Raw genomic sequence first — 20,584 nt, forward strand, 5'->3', positions numbered from 1 at the left:
TGTTGTTGTAATATCTCGAAAACGGTCTGAGATATCGACTTCGAACAAGTACGCATGTTTTGTTTAAAACATATCGTAGAATGTGAATTTTGTGCTACTAGTAAAACTGGTTAAAAGTCTATTCAAAAAAACAAAATTTGTACTTACACTTTGACACTCTGCATCTCGAAGTCTATTAACTTTTGGATAAGGCAAATGTGCCTGAAACGCAATATTTTGGCCTAAACAATATGATAGTGAATTTTTCGACATTAGTTGAGGACCACCCTGTAAAAGACTCAAAAAAATTCTTGATGGTCAATCAGCAGACACATCAAAGGAATGATAAAATATTCCTTGATTTATGTGCCAAATAGTTCTATTTTATATTAAAATTCTTGTTTTCGTGGCTTAGACAATTTTTTTAGAGCAATACAGGAGGGAAGTCATTCGACTTATGATGCTGTGCTGTTGACGTCATGAGGCTTCTTACTTCTAACAAAATTTATTAGCCTAATTTTCATGTTTCAACATAAATTTTTATCCGATATTTATCAACTTGACCATGCCTATTATTTTATTAACTGTGGGCTATTTTGTCGGGTAATGGGTTTCTTTAATTGATTTCTTTTACGTTCAATTTTATAACTTAATTTGTATATAACATTCTCGTAATTGTTTGGAATCATCACTTTTTTGTTAATTTCACAGTGGGCAAAAGGTTTCAGATATCTATCTACTGTGTTAGATATCTAACACATGATTTCGTAAAATTTCAATAAAATTGGCAATTTACTTTCACTGAAACTTCAACACAATCGAACATTATTTACTTATTCATATCCTTTTTAAAAACGTGTCGTTATGAAAGAAATTTAAAAATGATATACACGCGTTCGGCAAAACAAATGTTCTTAAAGTGAAATGGAAACTGCAAGAGAGGTTTTTTAGTGACCTTCCTAGACACACATCAATGTTTTTAGTTATTTGGATCCAGGGCGATCCGTTATATTCTAAAAATATCAGCAAAAAATAGCAGTTTTTTTTAATTTGATTTCGTAATTTAAGTTTTGAACAGCCTAGAAGTTGGAATAATGGCAGTATGGGCTAAACGTTACTTGACCAATTGCATGTCGGGTTTTATGGTAAAGATCTGATGAGTTTCATTCAATAAATTTTCAGTCTATCCAGTCTGAAATTGTTCTGAACTTTGAAATCGCAGTTCACTTTRTTTTTAACAAACTTACTGTTTGTTAAACGTATTAGAAATTGTTAACGATTATTTTTACTATAAAAAGTATTATCCTTTTAGATTACAATGAACACAAAAGTATAGTATGGACTTATTGAAAATACCTAATCTTTCAACGATTTTTTTGCTACCCAAATAAGTGTTCATAAATATGCCGTAAKKCCATAATCTCAGTTAATTTCGCTCCATTCTATAATCCGATAATTGAAAGTTATATGCYCTATCTCCATAAAGATAGAGGCTATTAATTCACGAAAATATATTCGAGTAAAATCCCCATTTTGCTCCGATGTAATTAATATTTTAACTTGAAACATTAATTATTTTTCAAATGRTTGTATTGTTGATTAGTAGCCGATCATTTAGATATGACGATCGCAATAATTTTCTATTTTATTAATTTTGCTATTATTTAACACCCTTGCAATTGATCTTAATAAATCTGTTTCGAAATTTTCCAACTTTATGAAGTAATTTTTTGCTGTTTATGGAGTATTTATTCTGATTTTCAGTAAATCTGATTCGAATTGAATATTGTCAGCATTTTTTCATTATGATATAAATATCTAATTGATTTTAATTGAATACTATATTTCGATTTCCACTTAGAAGCAGTAAACTTTTAATTTATCTTCTTTAAAATAAATATTTTATACGCTATCGACGATATTATATATTCTCATTAATCGGAAATTTCGTGGATAGTTCAAAAACATAAATATTCAAAATATATACATATTTTAAATTTTTCAATTGGAAGTTATCTCATGATTGGTTTTCTCGCATTTGGAAATATTTACAGGATAACCGTCCGAGGATAAATCTTCCTTTCAATCGCCGAATTCTCAACGGTTTCTGAAAGATCGGTTTCTAAATGCTTTAGGCGCCGTTATAGTTGTTAGACGATAAATTATAAGGCATACAAATCGCACCTTTGGGGATCCCGAAAAACCGAGCAAAATAAGTTTACCTTTCAATAACTAGACCGCATAATTCACGTTCGCATTGTACCCACTACCTTAACGAGTGAATAATATTAACTACATTTATGCATTTATAATAATTTCAAAATTATTTCGGAAGAAACATTTCAATGTTTAGGGAATAAAACTGACCGTTTTAGTACCTCATAACTATTAAGGATTATCGCCTTTTGGGCAAAAAACATTTGATTTGATATTGTTTAAAAATGCCCTATACTTTACGATATTTAACATTTTTTCAGGTGATGAACGCAGACAATCGAACCTGCGTTCGAATGGCACACCCTCAAATCCTCAGATGAAAACTGCGGTTGAATAATACGAGGGGTATATCTAAGAATTTTTAACGCTCTCCTTTTGTTGGTGTGCCCTAATAGATTAGTGACAATGAGTGCCTTCTATCTGTCCTCAAAATGCATGAGATCTTTTCCGACCCTATCTATTCTCTATGAACACTCTCGACTATTAGACTAGATATTTCTTCTTTCTTTGACTATTCTAGTTCCCAATGGTGACTTCAGGGGTTGCGTGTTGCATGCGTCTATCTGAACAATAAATTATTTTTCTGCAAAACTAACTTCTAACTTAGTGGTTTGCATTAGAACCTATCCGTATTTTCATAATGCATGTATGTATGTGTTTGCTGTCCGAGTGTTTGATCACATGAATTCAAAGTTTTGAGGAAAATGATTTTGAAGCATGCACCGTTTTCCTACAGAGTGTGCAATAAGTAGATGCAGAACTTAAATCTGCATGTGGAAGCTGTGAAAGTATTTCTAGCCTTTCAGATTAGGATTTTTAATTATACAGGGTGTTCCGTAAATATGTTAAGATATTTTAACAGCGTGTTCTTCAAGTCATTTCAGAAAGCGGTTTTTCTGAGAATTTTTTAAATTTAAGGGTTCATTGTTGAGATATTGGATTTTCAAAATGGCGAAAAATATTAGTTTTTGTTGTGTTTCTTTAAAACGGTTAAACGTGTAAACTTTTTTGTGTAACCAATTTTGGTATACTTGATAATCTAATTGAGTGCCATTCTATGGTAGTGTTTTGTGGTTCTGTTTACTTTTATACAGAGTAGAAATATGGAACCCCTACTTTTGTTTTGATCAGAACTTTTTTGTATGCACTTAAACTTTTATCAGCATGATTTTTTTAGTTACTACAAATTATTTACCTAGTTTTTTATCCCTTATCGGTTTTTCCTAAGACCACTATTTTCAGCACAAAAAAATAAAATAGTTTTATTTGCCATAGTTTTTTCAAAATGTGTAAGTACGTAACTAAGGGATTTTTATTTATTAACTTTTGAATACAAAAAGTGCAATAAACAAAGGAGGCTGTGTCTATGCCAGTTAAATATCGTTTAGTATTCATTGTCAAAAATTTTACAGCGGCTGCTGACAGTTTTCAAGTTAAGTAAGTTTAGTTAAATTTATTAAAACTTAATAATTGTAATTGGTACCGAAATACACATTTTCGAAAAATAATTTAGGTTGATAGTAATTAACTAATAATGTGTAGCAAAATTGTCATATGAAAACGTTATTAGATTTTAAAAACAAACTTAATTGCTTACACATTTTGAGAACGCAAAGAAAACGATTTTATTTTTTTGCGGGCAAACTAGTGGTCTTAGGAAAAAACAATAAGAGATAAAAAAGTAGGCAAATAATTTGTAGTATTTACAAAAAATATGCGGATAAAAGTCTATATGCACAGAAAAAAGTTCTGAAGAAAATAAAAGTAGGGGTTCCACATTTCTACCCTGCATAAAAGTAAACTGAACCACAAAACAGTACCATAGAATGGCACTCAATTAGATTATAATGTATACCAAAATTGAAGTTTATATGTTTAACCGTTTTAAAGAAACACAGCAAAAACTAATATTTTCCGCCATTTTGGAAGTCAAATATCTCAACAATGAAACCTCAAATTGAAAAAATTCTCAGGAAAATCCCCCTCTAAAATGACTAGAACAGCACGCTGTTAAAATATTGTAACATATTTACGGAATACCCTGTATAATTGTTTTAAGTGAACAGAACCAACATTCGTATTTGATGATTTTATATTTGCTGGATGTCATATTTGTTAGCTGTCACCAAATATAAAATATTAAATTATTAAATACAAAATTTTAGCTGGCAGTTAAAAATATAGAAAATCTGATCATGATTAACAAATATTAGTAAAACACACATTTTGTAATTGCTTTAATGATATTTTTCACACAAAAGCTCTAATTTGCATTCGCATTTTGTAGCTAAATTTCCGATTTCATTTCTCGTCCATTAATTTGATATTTGTGAATCAATGTTGCTTTTTTACAGAATGTTAGCTAATTGAACCTTTGAATTTTCGGGCACTGCTTTAAAATTTTCAATCGTATTTAATTGTTGCGCGCCTAAGAGCTTCAGACTCGTCAACACTACGAGTTTCAGAGCAAAGAAAATTCGTAAAATTTAAGTAATTTGCTTACTAATTTATCCTAGTTTTAATATACCTGAGCCTACAGAGCCTCCGAACAAACAAAGGCTGATGAATATTTATGAGGAGTTATTGGGTTTGATTTACGGCTAAAACCAATTGCTCCAAATACGTTAGGGCATTTATAAATTGAAAATTGCATCAGTTGACATAAACAGATATTTAAATAATGAAAAAAAACCTTCAGCGCACAGCAAATGCCGTTTTACATATCCAGTCGAAACATGTAAAATGTATAGTCTCCTAATTAATATTAATCAATTATATTATATTACTTGAAAGTAACGGAAAATACCCATTATATAACTTGAAAGTAACGGAAGCACATAATTGAAACGTACATAAACGAACGTTTTTGTAACTTTTTGAAAATGCTCAATCGCTAATCAAATCCATGATTCGTGGCAAATTGTGAGAACAACTCGTGAAAAGCTATTCACCCTCAAATTTATATCTGAAGCAAAAAATATTCTCTCTAAATTTCTAAAAAGAACGTTTAATACACATTTCCCGTTTATTGTTCGTTTCCATTTGCCGTTCAGTTATTAAAAGAGATGTTAGGGATTGACGAGGGGTGATCCATCTTTAAAATTAAAACAAATCGTTCACTGTGCTGCAAAAACAGAAATTTATTAGGAGAATATTTTCTTTGCCCTTTCGGCATTACTGCGTCATTTATTCTAGAGTAATTGAATAAATGGAATTTCTGGTAAATATGTATGTATTATAATGTAAGATTAAATGAATTCGACTATGGGAAAGGGTGGTATTAAACCCGATTGTTCTACTACTGTAGTTTACGATTAACTTGGATTCCGAATATTTCTGAAAGGCATAAATACGTTGAATTTAAGGGTAAATGCCATTTACGCAAACAATCCTTTTGGAAAATCATGTTTCATAGGAACTTAGATATACAGGGTTCACGAACACCTCAGGTCCGCCATTAAACTTAACAAAAATTTAAATGTGTTTGATGAAAAAAATTGTTTATGAAAAATGTGTTTAAATTTGAGTTATGCAAAAATGCAGTTCACTATTAACCATTTCATTTTTAATAGTTAAATTTTATTTGCAAATACGCGCTATGTGTGACAGTAAAATCAGTTCTCACTTTTATCGGTGTGTTCACATTTATAACTTTCAAAAACTACTTGGTATGGAATTTCAGGTAATGAAATTTTTGTTGCTGAATTTGGAATAAAACGTTCTGCTATTAGTCTGCAATTATGCAAACGGAACAAATTCAAAACAAATTTAAAAAACGTTTAGATTTGCCGATAATTTTATCATTAAGGTCCAAAGTTGCTCATATTATTAGAAAGTGTGATTCACTTTGGGAATTTTCTTCGGGGGGCGACTAACCAACGTACATATCGGGAAAAACCACAGAAACCCAACCACTTCAAGTGTAAAGATTCTTGGGAGAAATGGAAAAATATGTAGTGGATAATTCTAATATATAACAACGTTTATGTTTTCTTAACTAGTTTTCAAATTTATCCAGTATCATTATCTGCGGCGTAATAATGATAAAAATATACACTGTACGTTGTAATTATAATATCACAAAGCAGGTTAACTTTTAAAAAGAATATAGAAACGATTGAAAAAATGTTAAAAGGCAATTACTATTGAGATGAAAATGTAACCATACGTTGCATAAAGAAACGATTTGCATCTGAAAGCTTCAGTCTAAACTGCTTTGAAGTTAAATACTATTGAGATATGAACATCGGATTCTGGTAACATCAAAAATGTTTTCGCGTTGCACCCATTGTTATTAAGTTCCAGTCCAGTTTCCAAAACTGGAAAAAAGTTAACAAATTATTTCAGCTCGCATGAAAGAACAAAGGAAATTAAATTGCGATTTAGTAAAAGAAACCAATCAATAGTTATGCACGCATCTTGCGTCAATTATTTCAATTATTTTTTAATATCGTCAATATTGGCGAAAACATCTCCGGGACATGCACCACAGATGGAAAGCATCACAGATCCTATTAAAGAAGCAGAATAGTGTTGCCGATGCACCTTATACACAACATTAATATCCAAAATTGATCTTGAAAATTGTATTCTGGATTTTCAGTTAATTTTGTTTAAACATGTTTAGCTACTGAATTACAGTAGCAGTACAAAAGTACTGTATTTGAATGATGTTTAGAAATTGTTAAATTTACTTTGTTTTATAGGACTGATAGGGGTAACGGCCTCCCTCAATCCAAACGGCGTTGGTCTCGAATCAAATCCAGCATTTTTAATGGCGAGACCCCAGTGTGACTTGAAAACTACTATCACACATCCAGACACCAAAGTAATTCTCTCTCAGGAATCAGGAAAGTGTCACACCACAATGGTGAACTCTTAAAAATATGTCCGAACTTATTGAACTTCGTATTGTAATCCTGTCTTTGATGGCTTCATTACGTATCAAAACAAACACACCCGAAGAGTTTGAAATTTTATTTTAGATAAATAGCTAATAAAGGATACGAAATTAATTATCTAAGACAAAAAGGATATTTGAACGTTCATATTACAAGGCAACGATACCTGAAGCATTAAATAAAGTCCACCTTTACACATAAAGTACCCACGAGGAAAATCATATTGAATCCTAGGCACCCAACAAGCCAATTATTCAACAGCAGACATAATTAATGTCTGTATAAATCTGGATACAACGCAATTATTTCGTACGAAATATTTTGTCTATAAAATAATAAAACGGCGGTTGCTGTTACCTGCCGAATGTCCATCAGAAAATAATTAATTTCCTTTTTTCTGTTATTCCAATACTTGTTAAATTAATAAAAGTTTGAAAGTTTTACACACTATAAAAATACTCGCGAGTTAGCAAAAATTAAAATTATAATAATTAGTTTTGATAGCGTGACGCGGACCTTGGCGATGTTCAGAAAAAAAATATTTCTATTTTTTGCCAACGTATTTATACTTGAAGCCGCAGCAATAAAGTTGTAGTATTTTTAATACTTCAAGTACAAACAAGTAATTCTAATAAATAAACATTTGCCGCATTTTCAGTTAGTAATGATTAAACATTTTTATTAATTTAGCTAATATTCGAATAACAGAATAGAAGAAAGTAATTGTTTCCTGCTGGACATTCGGTTATCAAATATTTCATCCGAATTAAGTGAAACAAAACATGTTAAATTAGCTAATTTCTATCAGCTCAGCATCGGACCAAAAAATAACTTACTGTAATTGAAAAACGAAATTTCATAAATAATACTAATAAAATAACTTGCATGTTTACATACTACTTGATTTTTAAGTGAAACACTACCACTGACTGAATTCAAACTATTCTTGGCAAAATACTACTATATGGGTTGAGCCACGATGTATCGAAAAACAGAAAGTCAGCAGTTCAATTACCCCTTCAATGAGGATTTATTAGACTGTTAACACAGGGTTGTAAGGACATTTCTAAATGAATGCGGTTGTTTGCAAAATATTCCTAGTTTATAGAACTTGGGTGCATTATAAATAGTGTATATTGTTGCCACTGTTTGGACATTTGTTTGTAAAATATGCTTATACCATTGTAATATACTATATTTTACTTTAATGCATCTAGAAAATTAATGAACTTAGATAGACATGAAATAAGATTCGCTCAGTAGATATAAATCTGTTGTAATATATCTCCAGTTATACTATTTCTTACACTTGCGTATTATAAGGGTTAATTCTGTTTGCATTAATAAAAATTTGCCCTACAAATTTAATATAATGTAAATCCAACTAAAATCTTATATCTGGGCTCAAAAAAATTTTTCATATCAACTATGATTTAATCTTAACACAACCCACTGAAAACATTCTGAGATTGTATGATTTGAAATCGTTGTTAGTTCAGTTGTTCAACGTAATTTTCTTACTACTTAAAAGCCTGAAATTACTTTCTTGTGATTTTATTCTAAACTCAAATATTATTGAGTACTTCAAAAAAAGTCCTTTATTGAGCTACGGTGCTATATAAAAACATTAAGAAAATCAAATGTGTACGCACGAAAAATTCTAAATTTCTAAACACTGCATTCAGAAAAATCAAATTATTGAAGCCTATTTGCAGAAAGCATTCCAAATAAAGTGGACACAATAATGTGATTTTAGGCAAAAATCTGACCAGCCGTACAAGAAAAACACTGAATATTTAGATAAGTATATACACAAATATGAGGTTGGACCAACTGGTAACTGTAATTAAATTACATACATTCTATGTGATATTTAAAGTGTGAAAGTTTTCAAGAAACTTTTATCTTCTAAGATCAAATTTATTGAACGATTACATTTTAGAATAATTAAATTCATTATATGCACAAATTTTAAAAGAAAAATGTTGTTGATAAATTTTATTCTTGTTCAAATTGCTTAGGTTTTCAACACGTGATTATACTTTAATAGTCATTCAATTTTTTTGGAAGTTTCCTGCTAAAAGCCTTATCAAGGGACGTTCCAACTTTTTAGACCACTTAAAATGTTGTTGTTTTCAATAATTTGCTGAAACAATAGGAGTATCACAACAATATCTAAACACCGATATAATATGGGAAAATTTTGTATCTAAAGCGGCCCACTTCAAAGCTGAATGTACTATAAAAATATGTAGCTACATATCTTCTTTATTATACATAGGTAACAATAAGTTGTACAATACAAAGCTTGAGTCATCACACACGTAAGATCCATACAGGAAATATTTTGCTTCTACGAAATAACTGTAAAATACATTTTTTGATCCTACTATAGTGTTAAGACAAATTTAGACCAACTTTTCTTAACTTAATATTGTTCTAGTTGTTACTGATTTAATGATATTTTCTGATTGTTAATGTTATAAAAAATTAGGTTTAATGATAATTTGTTTTGTAAATTGGTAAGTTTGCACCAGCATTGTTAAATTCTTCCTCATCTACTTAGTATACAGTTGTATTAATACAGTTCTATTAAATAAACAGAATTTTCATATCTTACTGGCTATTGTATCATATCCGAGAAAAGACCCTTGTTCCTATAAAAAGTGAAATTGAAACGATGATGACTTTTTAAGTGGTATTGTGAGTATCTCAGATGATAATTAGGAATGATTTTAAAGAAGTTGTTAAAGGAATTCAAACATACAACATTTAAAATTTTCTAAGCCACATTGGATGATACAAAAATGTTTTTAAATATTTGACTATTGGATTTAGGATTTTAATCACACAATTTTATTTTTGAAATTCTGTTGCAAAAGCGAGCAATAAAACCATAATTAATAACATAAATGATGTTGCGCCTCAAAAATTTTTGTCTTTAAAAAAGACAGATTTCCCTCACGTCTTTTATTACAGATTGATAAATAGTGCTCCTATTTCGCAATAAGAACGAATTATTTATCAAAACGTAGTCAAGAACTATCACCTAGAGGGTATCCTGCGACACACTTAGGCTTAAGCTGTAAGAGAAAATACCTTAAAGGTAATTTTTCAAATTAATTTCTCTACTAATTGGAATTTTCTCTTACAGCTTGAGCCTAAGTGCAGGATACCCTCTAGGTGATAGTTCTTGATTACTTTTTGATAAATAATTCGTTCTTATTGCGAAATAGAAGCACTATTTATCAATTTGTAATAAAAGACGTGAGGAAATTCTGCCTTTTTTAAAATCAAAAATTTTTGAGGCGAAATACCAAAAAAGAAGTTTGTAAAAAATCAATCCGCCTCAACAATATCGAACTTATCTATAAATGATGTTAACTTAAAAAAATTTAGTTGGTAGGAATGTATTTTTATTTAAGGGGGATTTATTGATAACTTTTCTATGAGTGACCATTGTGATTAATAGTAATAAAAGTTTAATAAAAGGCAGTTTTACGTATATACGTTATTGTACAAATCATAGGATTACAGCTTTCGTTTTATTTTTATTTATACAGGGATTTGGGTAATTGGTGGTTTTATATTTCTGGCTTTACGATTATTAAAATACTTTCACATTTTCAATTTTTACCATTGTATTGTTGTCTAGAATTCACTCAGGAAAAACGGAAAGAAGCGACATGGAAAGGCAAACCGTTTTTTCTAAAATTTTAGTGCATTCTGAATTGTTTACGAACACTCAGCAGCAAAATGAAGAATAAAACGGAATATTCAATCGACACAAGATTCATTCAGAAAAACTGACTTGTTCATTCCTCTAATGGAGGAAAGCAACCTTCTCTTCCTTCCTAAAACGACTGTTCGAAGAATTTCTTGCCCCATTGTCCTGGACACAATTTATTCACACGCTCACAAACGAGTTAAAACACGTACTAAAACAGCAATTTCGTCGCGAATATTTGCACGGTTGATTTTAATGCAACTGGTCCTGACGTGCTCAGCAAATTTTTAATCTGCCAAGATTTGAAGTTACTTCACTTCATTTTCATGTTGCCACGAAGCACAAGTACCAAACATTTTCGACTTAAAATAATCAAATAACGGTTTGCGGGGCGCGTGGCAGTGAAAAACAAACAGGTTAACTTTGCCGGTAGTGACAGGAAAATAATATTACAATTTAGCAAACAGTCGAATGGCATTTAAAAGTGTGCCTAACTACTTTCAACTACTTGCCTGAAATGTTGTTAATTCGGTATATTGAATGTAACCTTAATAGTTATATCGAAGTTGCTTTTAACATTTATATCAATGCAAAAGGAAAGTGTAACAAACAGAAACAAAACCAGCAAATCTATATTTATCTAAAGAGAAACTAAGTTTTATTTCAATCTGGAAAAATAAAGTTAGTTGAAAATAGGACATCGAGCTATATTACTACGCTTACGTCTAAGTTCCTAATATTAATTTAAACGTCCATAACTAATATAAATTATTATGAGATATTGCACAATATGCGTTGTTCATTAGGTACATAAAATTTTACATTGAACTACTGGTAAAAGATCTAGAAAAATTCGTTGCGGTTAAACCTTTTAATATACGTATATTTGTCTTATCACTTCAGCTTTTCAAATAAATCAGCATTAGTATAAACCTGATGGCAAGTCGGTTAGCTTCCCGCCCAAAGATCCATTACTATGAGTTAAAAATTCCTTATTTCTAAAACTGCCACTTTTGCCTTCCCCTTGCAGTTGTCCAGAATACATTCCCGCATTTCCATGGCCTCTTTTTATGAGGAAGCCCGGATTAATTGTTTTCTTTTCTTGGATTCTGGGGAAATAGCAAGACGTGTCCACTAAAGCATTACTGGGTGATGGGAGAAACATGATCGATTTCTCTTCACAATATGAGCCAAATTTCGGGCGCATGTTGTTTTTAATATACACATTTGAAACGCTTTTGACCAGTGATGTGTTCCTGGCTGAATCACTCTTAGGCTTTCCGTGCCCATTAAAATCAAAACTTTGGTTCGTAACAACTATATCCACCATGGAATCTAGTCCGTTATCTATTCTGTCTAAACTTTTGCTCTTAGCATGATTACTAACTCGACTGTCATACGTTTCAAGATTCATTTGTTTCTGGCAAACATTAACTGTAGTTGAATAATAACACGAGCCGACAATCCCGTTCTCAAATGGTTTGTTCAGTTGCCGAAACGACTCTGACCTTTTAATGCTACCGCTTCTAGACGTTACATGCCTTTTGGTTCTTTTGTCCGATGATCGTGATTTAACATCCGACATTTTCTTGCAAAGGCTTGAACCCATCGCCAGTGTTTCAGGAGTTGAAACTCTCTGATCGCCACATTTTGACGCGCTTAGCAATGAATCGGAGCCCTCCGTGCTTGTATAGGGCGTTTCATTTTCGAAGAAAAGCTCTTTCGGGCAATAGTAGTAGTCCTCGGACGGCACGAATAGATGAACTAGGCTTTTTGCTCGTCGTGGTGGCAGAGGATGTAGCTCGGCAGGAATTATTTCATTATCACTGTTAATAGCGTAGTCATCAGCATCAATGTGGATCTTAAGCTTGCTGGCCACTTGAGCTTCCTCCAAGCGTCTTTTTTCATTTTCAAGTTTCCTCTGCTCTTTTTTGGCTATGTCTTCAGATTCAGCGTCGTTAATAATGTTTCTCAACTCGGCAATTACTTCGTCAATAGTCGTTTCATCATCGATATCTGTAAGCTCCGCGACGGGCTTGGAAAGTTGGTTAGTTGGAGAGCCGTAGGTTTCAAACAAGGAGCCTCTTTGCAATTCTTCTTCGGGAGTCAAACTTCTTTCAGAAGAGGAAATTCCTTCGTCTTCATTCGGTGTTGAATCATCTGAAAACAGCATGGAAAAAATTAATTCAAACGTACATGTAAAATAATTTCTTGCACAACATACGTGTTCTTAAACATTAATTGGATAAAGTTTTACATACTTCGCTTTTTGGTGTACGATCCTTTTGAAGACCTACTGGATTTTAGGGATCTTATTTCTGATTTAAGTTCGTTGCATCGTTCTTTCAAGGTTCGTTCTACACAGGTTAGCGCTCCCTTTTCGTCTTGCAGTGACTGAAATGATTAAAATTGTATAAAATGTTTTATGACGAACAAGCGTTGTTGGAAACACTTTTTCTACAGTCAAAAATATCAGAACTTTGCCAATCAAACGATGTCTGATAAAAGCTCTACTGGAGATTTAAAGGATTTTAATTTTTTTTCTCTTTTCTATATATTTATCACAACGTCAAATTGATAAAATCCCATAAAAAGCGCAGAGATGCTGAAAAGTATTATATACACTAGTAGAAAAGAAACCCGTCTTTGCCACTAAACATTTTTATTTATTTGGCCAAAGGTTTGCTTACGAATGAAGAACCCAATGTTTTTAAGCAATAAAAGGAGCTCTGCTGAATTCCTCATTAACAACATTTATTTTCGCAGTTCATTTATGTATTCCAATAAAAAATTGATGATCTAGATGAACAGGATGCGATTACTATCTACCATTTTTTGTCGATTTCAGCAATCTTCCATATTTTCCACTGAAACAGTGACAACCAACTTTATTGCCATTATGGAATTAAATGTTGAACCATTTCTTGCAAGCAAAAGGAATTGTCAAAATTATTTAAATATCGGTTTTCTTTCGATGATTGTTGATGAAACAACTTTAGCTTTAACATTGGCTTAATTAATTTGTTAATGAGCTTTATATTATCTAAAGGCTGGTCCGTTTTGAAAATATTCTTCATACAAGCTAATGGCAGATTCTTACCTGCATCTTTCTTTCAAGTAATCCAACTTTCTCTCGAAGTGCAGCGTTTTCTTTCTTGAAGTTACTCAGGACATATGTTAGGTTTTCGATATTAATGTTTTTCTTTTCCCAATACTGGATTTCGTCCAGCAAATTTTCAAATCCAGCGGAATTGCTAATATTCTGAAAACCGCAATCAATATTCTAATTTTTTACGAAAAAAAAATTAATAAAGCACATGCCTTTTTTATTACGCTAATATCAAGCCCAGCTTGATCCAACTCGGCTTGAATGTATAAGCGTTTTTGAGAAGATCCAGCTGTGTCCATGAATTTATTAAGAAACCTCAATCCTGCGGAAAGTAATTCTTTTTGTCCACCAGTGGACATCATCATGCCCACCAGAAATCTAAATCGGACTGGCTCACCAAATCGGAGTCTTAATGTGGAAATTGCTTCGGAAACCGAAGAATGTCCTCCAATGGATGGATCGCACGCCTTGGCTAGAAGCTGAAAAACAGACTGGGCCTTTAAAAAGTTAATCGGCATGTATAAGCGATTTAAACAGTCACAGTTATACTAAAAATTAAAATATTTTTCAGATTTGTTACCTGTGCTGCCGTTATTTAGACTAAAATATATTAGCTTTTTTTGCTACGAAACACTGAAACGCAGCCAAGTTAATGCGGGCTTGAAATTATTTAGAAATTTGATGAAGCAAAATACAAAAAAGAAGTTAAATGTAGCAATCTAATCAGCCAGACCAAATTACATAAAATAAAGTAAATATATTCCATAATTAATTTATAATTTACAAACAATCTATTTCGATAAACTTTTAAGCGAAAAAGTTTTTAATTTGGTAAAAGATGCATTTTGAAGACAGTTAATAATGAAACCTGTAAAAGATAAAAACTGATGAGAATATCACAAAAAGTCTATCTTCGACTAAATCATTACAACTACTCACCTGCAAAGCTATTATCCGAGACTTGTTTACGTTGCTCATTATACAGACAGCAACGGTAAACAAACCGGCTGACGATGAGATCAACTTCCTGAGAGACTCCGTATACCTAAGAAACATACAGATAAAGAGTTTAAACATTTCACTATCCCATTATATGAGAAGTAAAAATCTATGGGGAAAAGTAATTTAGATATAAAATTACTTTATTTCATGTATTCCGCTATAACTCAAAGGGACGCGAGCGGCTAAAAATTTATAAATATAATACGAAAATATACATATTTCTACTATATCTGTTAACCTATTTATTGCAAAAAGTCACGAAAAGCGTTAGTACATGTTGAAAGTGATTAAAACCATTAATTGAATATTAGTAGGTAAGTTGCTAAAATACATTAAGTCACTGCCTTAGCCTTTGAATTAATATCCCACATTTTCAGATTAAATTTATCAGGCAACAATTTGTATTCGATTGGGAATTAACACAAGTTAGTTCGTTTACAAGAAGTCGTGTTTAAATCGAATAATAACTTACCTAATACAGCAGTTGAGTAAACATTGCAGACAGGAAAGTTCGTCCAGAAGAGCTCTTCGCTGCAAAGAAGGTGGTAACTTTCCAGTGGTTCCTGAAGAACCTGGAGGACCATGAATTACTGTATTAGATTGGCTAAGCTGAATGGCTCTGAGAAGATCCAGTAATAACGACACCCCATCCAATGGATCGGAGGCAAATTCTTGTACAAAACTGAAAAAAAAATCAATGAAAATTACCAGATTCTCTTAGAGAATGAATTAACTTGAAAGTGTGTTTAGGGTAATTAACAAGAAAAATTTTCAGAAATGTGAAACCATTATTACATATTTTTAAAATACGCCCTATTATTATTTCGCCTTAATCCTGGAAAGTGAATTTGATAAATAAGATTGCCCAGGCAGAGCATGTAAGCCTGAAGGTCGAATTGGAGCCATGAAATGTGAATGCAAAATGAATTATTTTCTAGGATTGTGCACATTAAAAAAATCTATGATAACCCGACGATTTTTAAATATGCATTAGTTGCATTTTTTCACTGCCCTTTACATGCGTTTTTGCTGCCAATTTGAAAAATAGCTGTTAGTTTCATTTGAGAATATGGACATTTAGAGCACAAACATTTTTGAAACTATATATTCATACAGTTTAGTCCTGTTCCCAGATTACGATAAAATATTACGAGTCGAAATAAAAAAGATATGAAATTATACTAATGAAAAATCCGATAAGTCGACCGTTTGGAAATTTATATATGTAATTCTATTTAAGCTCGCAAGTTGTAATAAATATCGAAAACTAGTAAAAAAACTAAAATACGTAGTCAAAATAACTAGCACACAGGAAGTATTTCTTGGAATTCTTATTGGTCATTCACTGCTGTCGGATAGAACACACAATTGATATTAGGTCACGCTTAAGAAATAAGTCACATGATGCGAAAGCACGCGAGATCGCGAGAGCAATTGCGCTCAAGATTCTAATTTTTTTCATACGTTTCATTCTCCCGATATTTCAAAACAGAAAATTTTTCTGAAGAACTTTGACCATCAATAGCAGAGCAGCCAGACATTTTTTGATAATAAAAGTTAGGTCAGATCCTCTTCTTTTGATGCAAAATGACCATGTGCTGTATATCGACGAGTTATAAATGAATGCGTATAATAACAATAAAAAACGATCTGCCAGAAAAACACTTCATATTTCGTCAATTTCTGAAATTAGCTGATAAGCGTGACGATCAATTCTGTAAAGCATACTAAAAGCTCCCTCACTTAACAAAAACCCATGGTTATGCACATGCGGATAAACCAAGTAGATTTAAGACACATCTAACGATGTGATTATGTGTTTTTCCTAAAAAGACTTTCAAAAACCTCTATATATCGAAAACAGTTGAACATAGATGAATGATGGTCAGAAACGTTTTGATGGAGCGTATAATTCGGAAAAGTAAATTTCAGTGCTTAATAAAAAAGGAAATTTAGAAAGTTCTATATAAGTTTATTATAATATACAAACTACGATTTTATATACGATACTCCGAGTCCATGGATTTTCTGTCAGCTAACTATTCCTGCACTGCTATCAATAAATTAAAATATTTAACACAGTACATATTTCAGAAAGCATATGATATGGTAAAGGCCTACTTATTGATGTATCGAAACAATATATACTGAAGGAATGACTTGTAATTGTTCAGTGGTAAAACAGTAACGGATAAAAGACAATATTGAACTATTCCCGCATGTGTTGTGTTCCTTTGAACGAGCCTCTTGAAATGACATTATAATTGCCACTAAAGCAATGCCTGATTGACGATACTTGAACTGATTTAAACCAAATAACTTATATGTATGTGCTCACACCCTGTTATGGTGTTGGAAAAACCAACTATAATTAACAAATTCTAGTTGCTGCTAAAATTTGTGGAGATAAGTTGGTTTAGCCTTTTACCATTCTCAATTAGATTATTCGATAATGTCCGATATCTCAGATTAAAATTTTGACCAGCTTAAAAACGTATGAAATTTAATTAGTACTTAAGTTAAATACGTGCTATATTTTGATCCCGAAACTTCAATAGAATGTGAGTGTTATCCTCATGACTACTATGAGAAAAGCATACATTTTTGGACAATTTATTTCCGAAGGTAAACTAAAATGATTCATTTTCATATTTTGGGTTTGGCTTAGAAACAACGTACCTGAAACAAAGTACCATAATTTTTCAACTTGTCACTGTCAGACATTTATATTTCAGCCTAGTCAAAAACAGGCCCATTTTTTGTAAGAACATTAGGCACCTCTAAATTACTTTTAGCCTCTTTAACTTTTATTGGCCAGTCAGCAAATGGCAGCTTGTAAACCATGTGGGCAACTGCCCAAAGTTGGCAGACCTTCACCGCGGTCCAAAATGAGTTGCCCTCCGTGTCCCTGTCCTCCGTGCCCACCTCCAGCTTGTCCGTGTCCGCCGCCATGTACCTTACCCGTAGTCGCTGATGGTTTACCAAAATACGTGATAAATCCATGCGACCCAAATGCCCAAGCCCGACCGGATAAAGGCAAAGACAATCCATTGTGCTGCAATGTGTGTGTTCCCGTTAGCGTGCCTTGCCCTCCTCAGCCTCCTCCAAAGCCCAAGAAGAAGTGCAGATACATTCAACCGGCAAGACCAAAGAGTTTTGCGCCCGAGAGGAAGTACTTACCTCCGGAAATGAAAATGGCCGATGACACAATATATAGAAAGAGTTATATTCCGGTTGAAGGTGCGAAACCCAAGCAAATAGTTCCGGAGAATAACTTATGTGTTGGTGAGGGAAAAATATCTGACGACACAATTAATAAAATGTCATACAAGCCCGTGAAGATTAACCCCACATGCCCCATTTATCCATGCGAGCATAAGCTTATTGGTGAAGGTCCCATGCAAGACATCACGACAAATAAGCACGACTACGTTCCAAAACCTTTTGTGAAACCTGAAGCTATCCTTCCCTTCACGAATTTATACACATCCGATTGTCCTCTAAGCGATAAAACAGTAAACAGAATGTCGTATATGCCAGTTGATTTGAACAGAGCAAAAGTCACACCATTTCTTCCGACTAATGCTATAGAGAGGCCCACAGGTAGAATGAGCGATAAAACTGTAAACAAAATGTCGTACCAACCGTGGGAACCAATGGAACCCATGGATATGCCATGGGCACAAAGACCGCAGTATCAGCCACCTAAACTCCGAATGGAAGACAACACAGTCAACAAAATGAGCTACCAGCCACCAGGTTGCTATGTTGAATGTGCAGATGATGATCCAGATTGCATTGATTGTCCAGAGCCTCCATGTGATCCAAATCCGCCTCAGTGTCCAGGTTCCGCCGCCTGTTGCATGCCTTGCTGTTGCCCCAGAGCTTCGTGTTAGGATGCACACATTTATCAAAATTTTCGCGCCTTATCTACATTTTCTATATGCCTGCATTTTTTTCATACCGTATACGTCCTTGTACAACGTGTCTATAATTTTATATTGCTTTACTAAACTTGAATTGTTTTATTTATTCTACGTTATATACTGAGAAACAGGTACTTGATGGTTGTCGTGAAACTGGGTTTGTACTCCGCAGGAAAACGGTTTCAAAGAAAAAGTGGGCAAAATTTATGGTGATTTAGGTGTAGTGTGCAATAAACATTGCAGGCCCACCCGAAATCTTCAATTTTCCGGACATCGACCTTCTGTTCGCGTGCAAAGTTCAGTTGTGACAATAAATTATTAATGGTTGACATTGTTTTGGGACGTTTAAGATTGAGGCTCCCAAGTGTTAAATTATCCTTCTTGCCTAATTTCAATTTGACAAAATACAATGCGGGTTTATTCATTGCCTATAAGTATTGCATTTATAAATGTTAATTTGATTCAAAAATCATATTGCAAATCAGGTTTGTCAGACTTTGCCGAAGTCGTAGGGTCTACAGATCGTATCAGTATTACGGGAGAAAACTCAAGTAATTTACATTTATGTATGAGACGTTCTGTATAGCTTCAGTTAGCTAAAGAACATTTATGCATTTTATATTTTGTTTCATGACATACATTTTCGATACATCGTACATACTCTAAACATCAAATTCCGCATGAATCCAATGATGAATGATTCAAGGTTTGATTGATCAGTCTTGAAAGAAATCATTATAATACAAATATATTTGTATAAGAAAAATAAAAGGGTTTTCTCGACTCGCAGGATTCAGCACAGCAAATTTGATTTCTGCGGTCGACTAAAAATACCAAAATACTATTGATTTTCTTCTGCAAAATTATCACTCATAATTGTTAACGCTGAAATGCACGTTGATATGGTACAATAGCGTCTCTATTCGCTCACACTAAATACTAACTTAAAAATCGACAGAGTTTCTTATGGGGTTCCAAAATTATTTTAATAGTATACTATTTTAGCTCACAGTTTTCTCAGTTGCATGAAAATATTAAAAACAACTTTGCTCCTTATATTTTGACATTAAAACAGATAGTTGTTTTTCTTATATGTTCAACCCTGTACATATAAACTTGTAACCCTAACTGCAAGATGTTGCAAAAGTTGAAAGGCACATTCTGGCAAGCACAATAAAGATCAGAAGTTTTTTAAGATGATAAATTCAGAATTTTTTGTATATTTAATATGTATATGACAACAATATACAGGGTGTCAATTTGATATCCCAACCCTAATACCTGTCTTGCAATAGTTCTTACAAGAATAGGTTATACTGTTAAATTCGTTGAATAACAGGAAGAAGATCTAGTTCAAACATTGATTTCTTATTTTTGATTTTGATCTTATTTATTGATCATTTTACATCAACAAAAATAACTTTTCACTTGTGGAAAACAATTTTTTACAATAAAACCTGTGCCATCTACTTCAGCACGATATTATTAAATTGCTCAAAATGTTTTCCGGTTTGCTGTAAACAATAATAAGGTCTGTTTTTGAACGGGCTGTTTTGAACACCAGGAATTTACCGGCATTCTGGTACAATTCGACTTTTAAGATTATCCATATCAGCAGGTTGTGTTTTAGCAGCAAAGAAAGAAGGGTGTTCAATCCGGTGATCTTGGAGGCCATTCAATTGGTCCTCTTCTGCCAATCGATCTATCCGGGAATATCTTATCA

At 32.6% G+C, this 20,584-nt stretch overlaps 3 protein-coding genes across 7 annotated transcripts in view; 2 read left to right on the forward strand and 1 right to left on the reverse strand.

Moving 5' to 3' along the window:
* The window catches only part of LOC109538374 (potassium voltage-gated channel protein Shaw), a 96,529-nt gene extending 86,813 nt beyond the window's left edge, over positions 1-9,716 (forward strand). For 2 of the 4 annotated variants that reach the window (XM_048663629.1, XM_019905591.2), the window contains one exon: positions 6,903-9,716. In XM_048663629.1, the coding sequence (XP_048519586.1) occupies positions 6,903-7,078 (176 nt within the window). In that variant the 3' untranslated portion in view covers positions 7,079-9,716. Of the gene's footprint in view, positions 1-2,456; positions 2,542-6,902 lie in introns of all 4 variants that reach the window. The other 2 variants (XM_048663630.1, XM_048663632.1) reach the window with 2 other exon arrangements.
* A 1,004-nt stretch (positions 9,717-10,720) lies between these two features.
* The window catches only part of LOC109538366, a 63,672-nt gene continuing 53,808 nt past the window's right edge, over positions 10,721-20,584 (reverse strand). For both annotated transcript variants that reach the window (XM_019905583.2, XM_019905584.2), the window contains 6 exons: positions 15,408-15,617; positions 14,873-14,978; positions 14,146-14,412; positions 13,925-14,086; positions 13,086-13,218; positions 10,721-12,984 (listed from right to left, as the gene is read on the reverse strand). In XM_019905583.2, the coding sequence (XP_019761142.2) occupies positions 11,747-12,984; positions 13,086-13,218; positions 13,925-14,086; positions 14,146-14,412; positions 14,873-14,978; positions 15,408-15,617 (2,116 nt within the window). In that variant the 3' untranslated portion in view covers positions 10,721-11,746. The remainder of the gene's footprint in view (positions 12,985-13,085; positions 13,219-13,924; positions 14,087-14,145; positions 14,413-14,872; positions 14,979-15,407; positions 15,618-20,584) is intronic.
* On the forward strand, positions 17,621-18,949 carry LOC109538368. Its single transcript, XM_019905585.2, has one exon. The coding sequence runs from the start codon at positions 17,761-17,763 to the stop codon at positions 18,829-18,831; it is 1,071 nt and encodes a 356-aa protein (XP_019761144.1). The 5' UTR covers positions 17,621-17,760; the 3' UTR covers positions 18,832-18,949.

The sequence above is a fragment of the Dendroctonus ponderosae genome, unplaced genomic scaffold (assembly GCF_020466585.1).
Source record: "Dendroctonus ponderosae isolate FM_Combo_2020 unplaced genomic scaffold, Dpon_F_20191213v2 Dpon_F_20191213_2, whole genome shotgun sequence".
Lineage (NCBI taxonomy): Eukaryota > Metazoa > Arthropoda > Insecta > Coleoptera > Curculionidae > Dendroctonus > Dendroctonus ponderosae.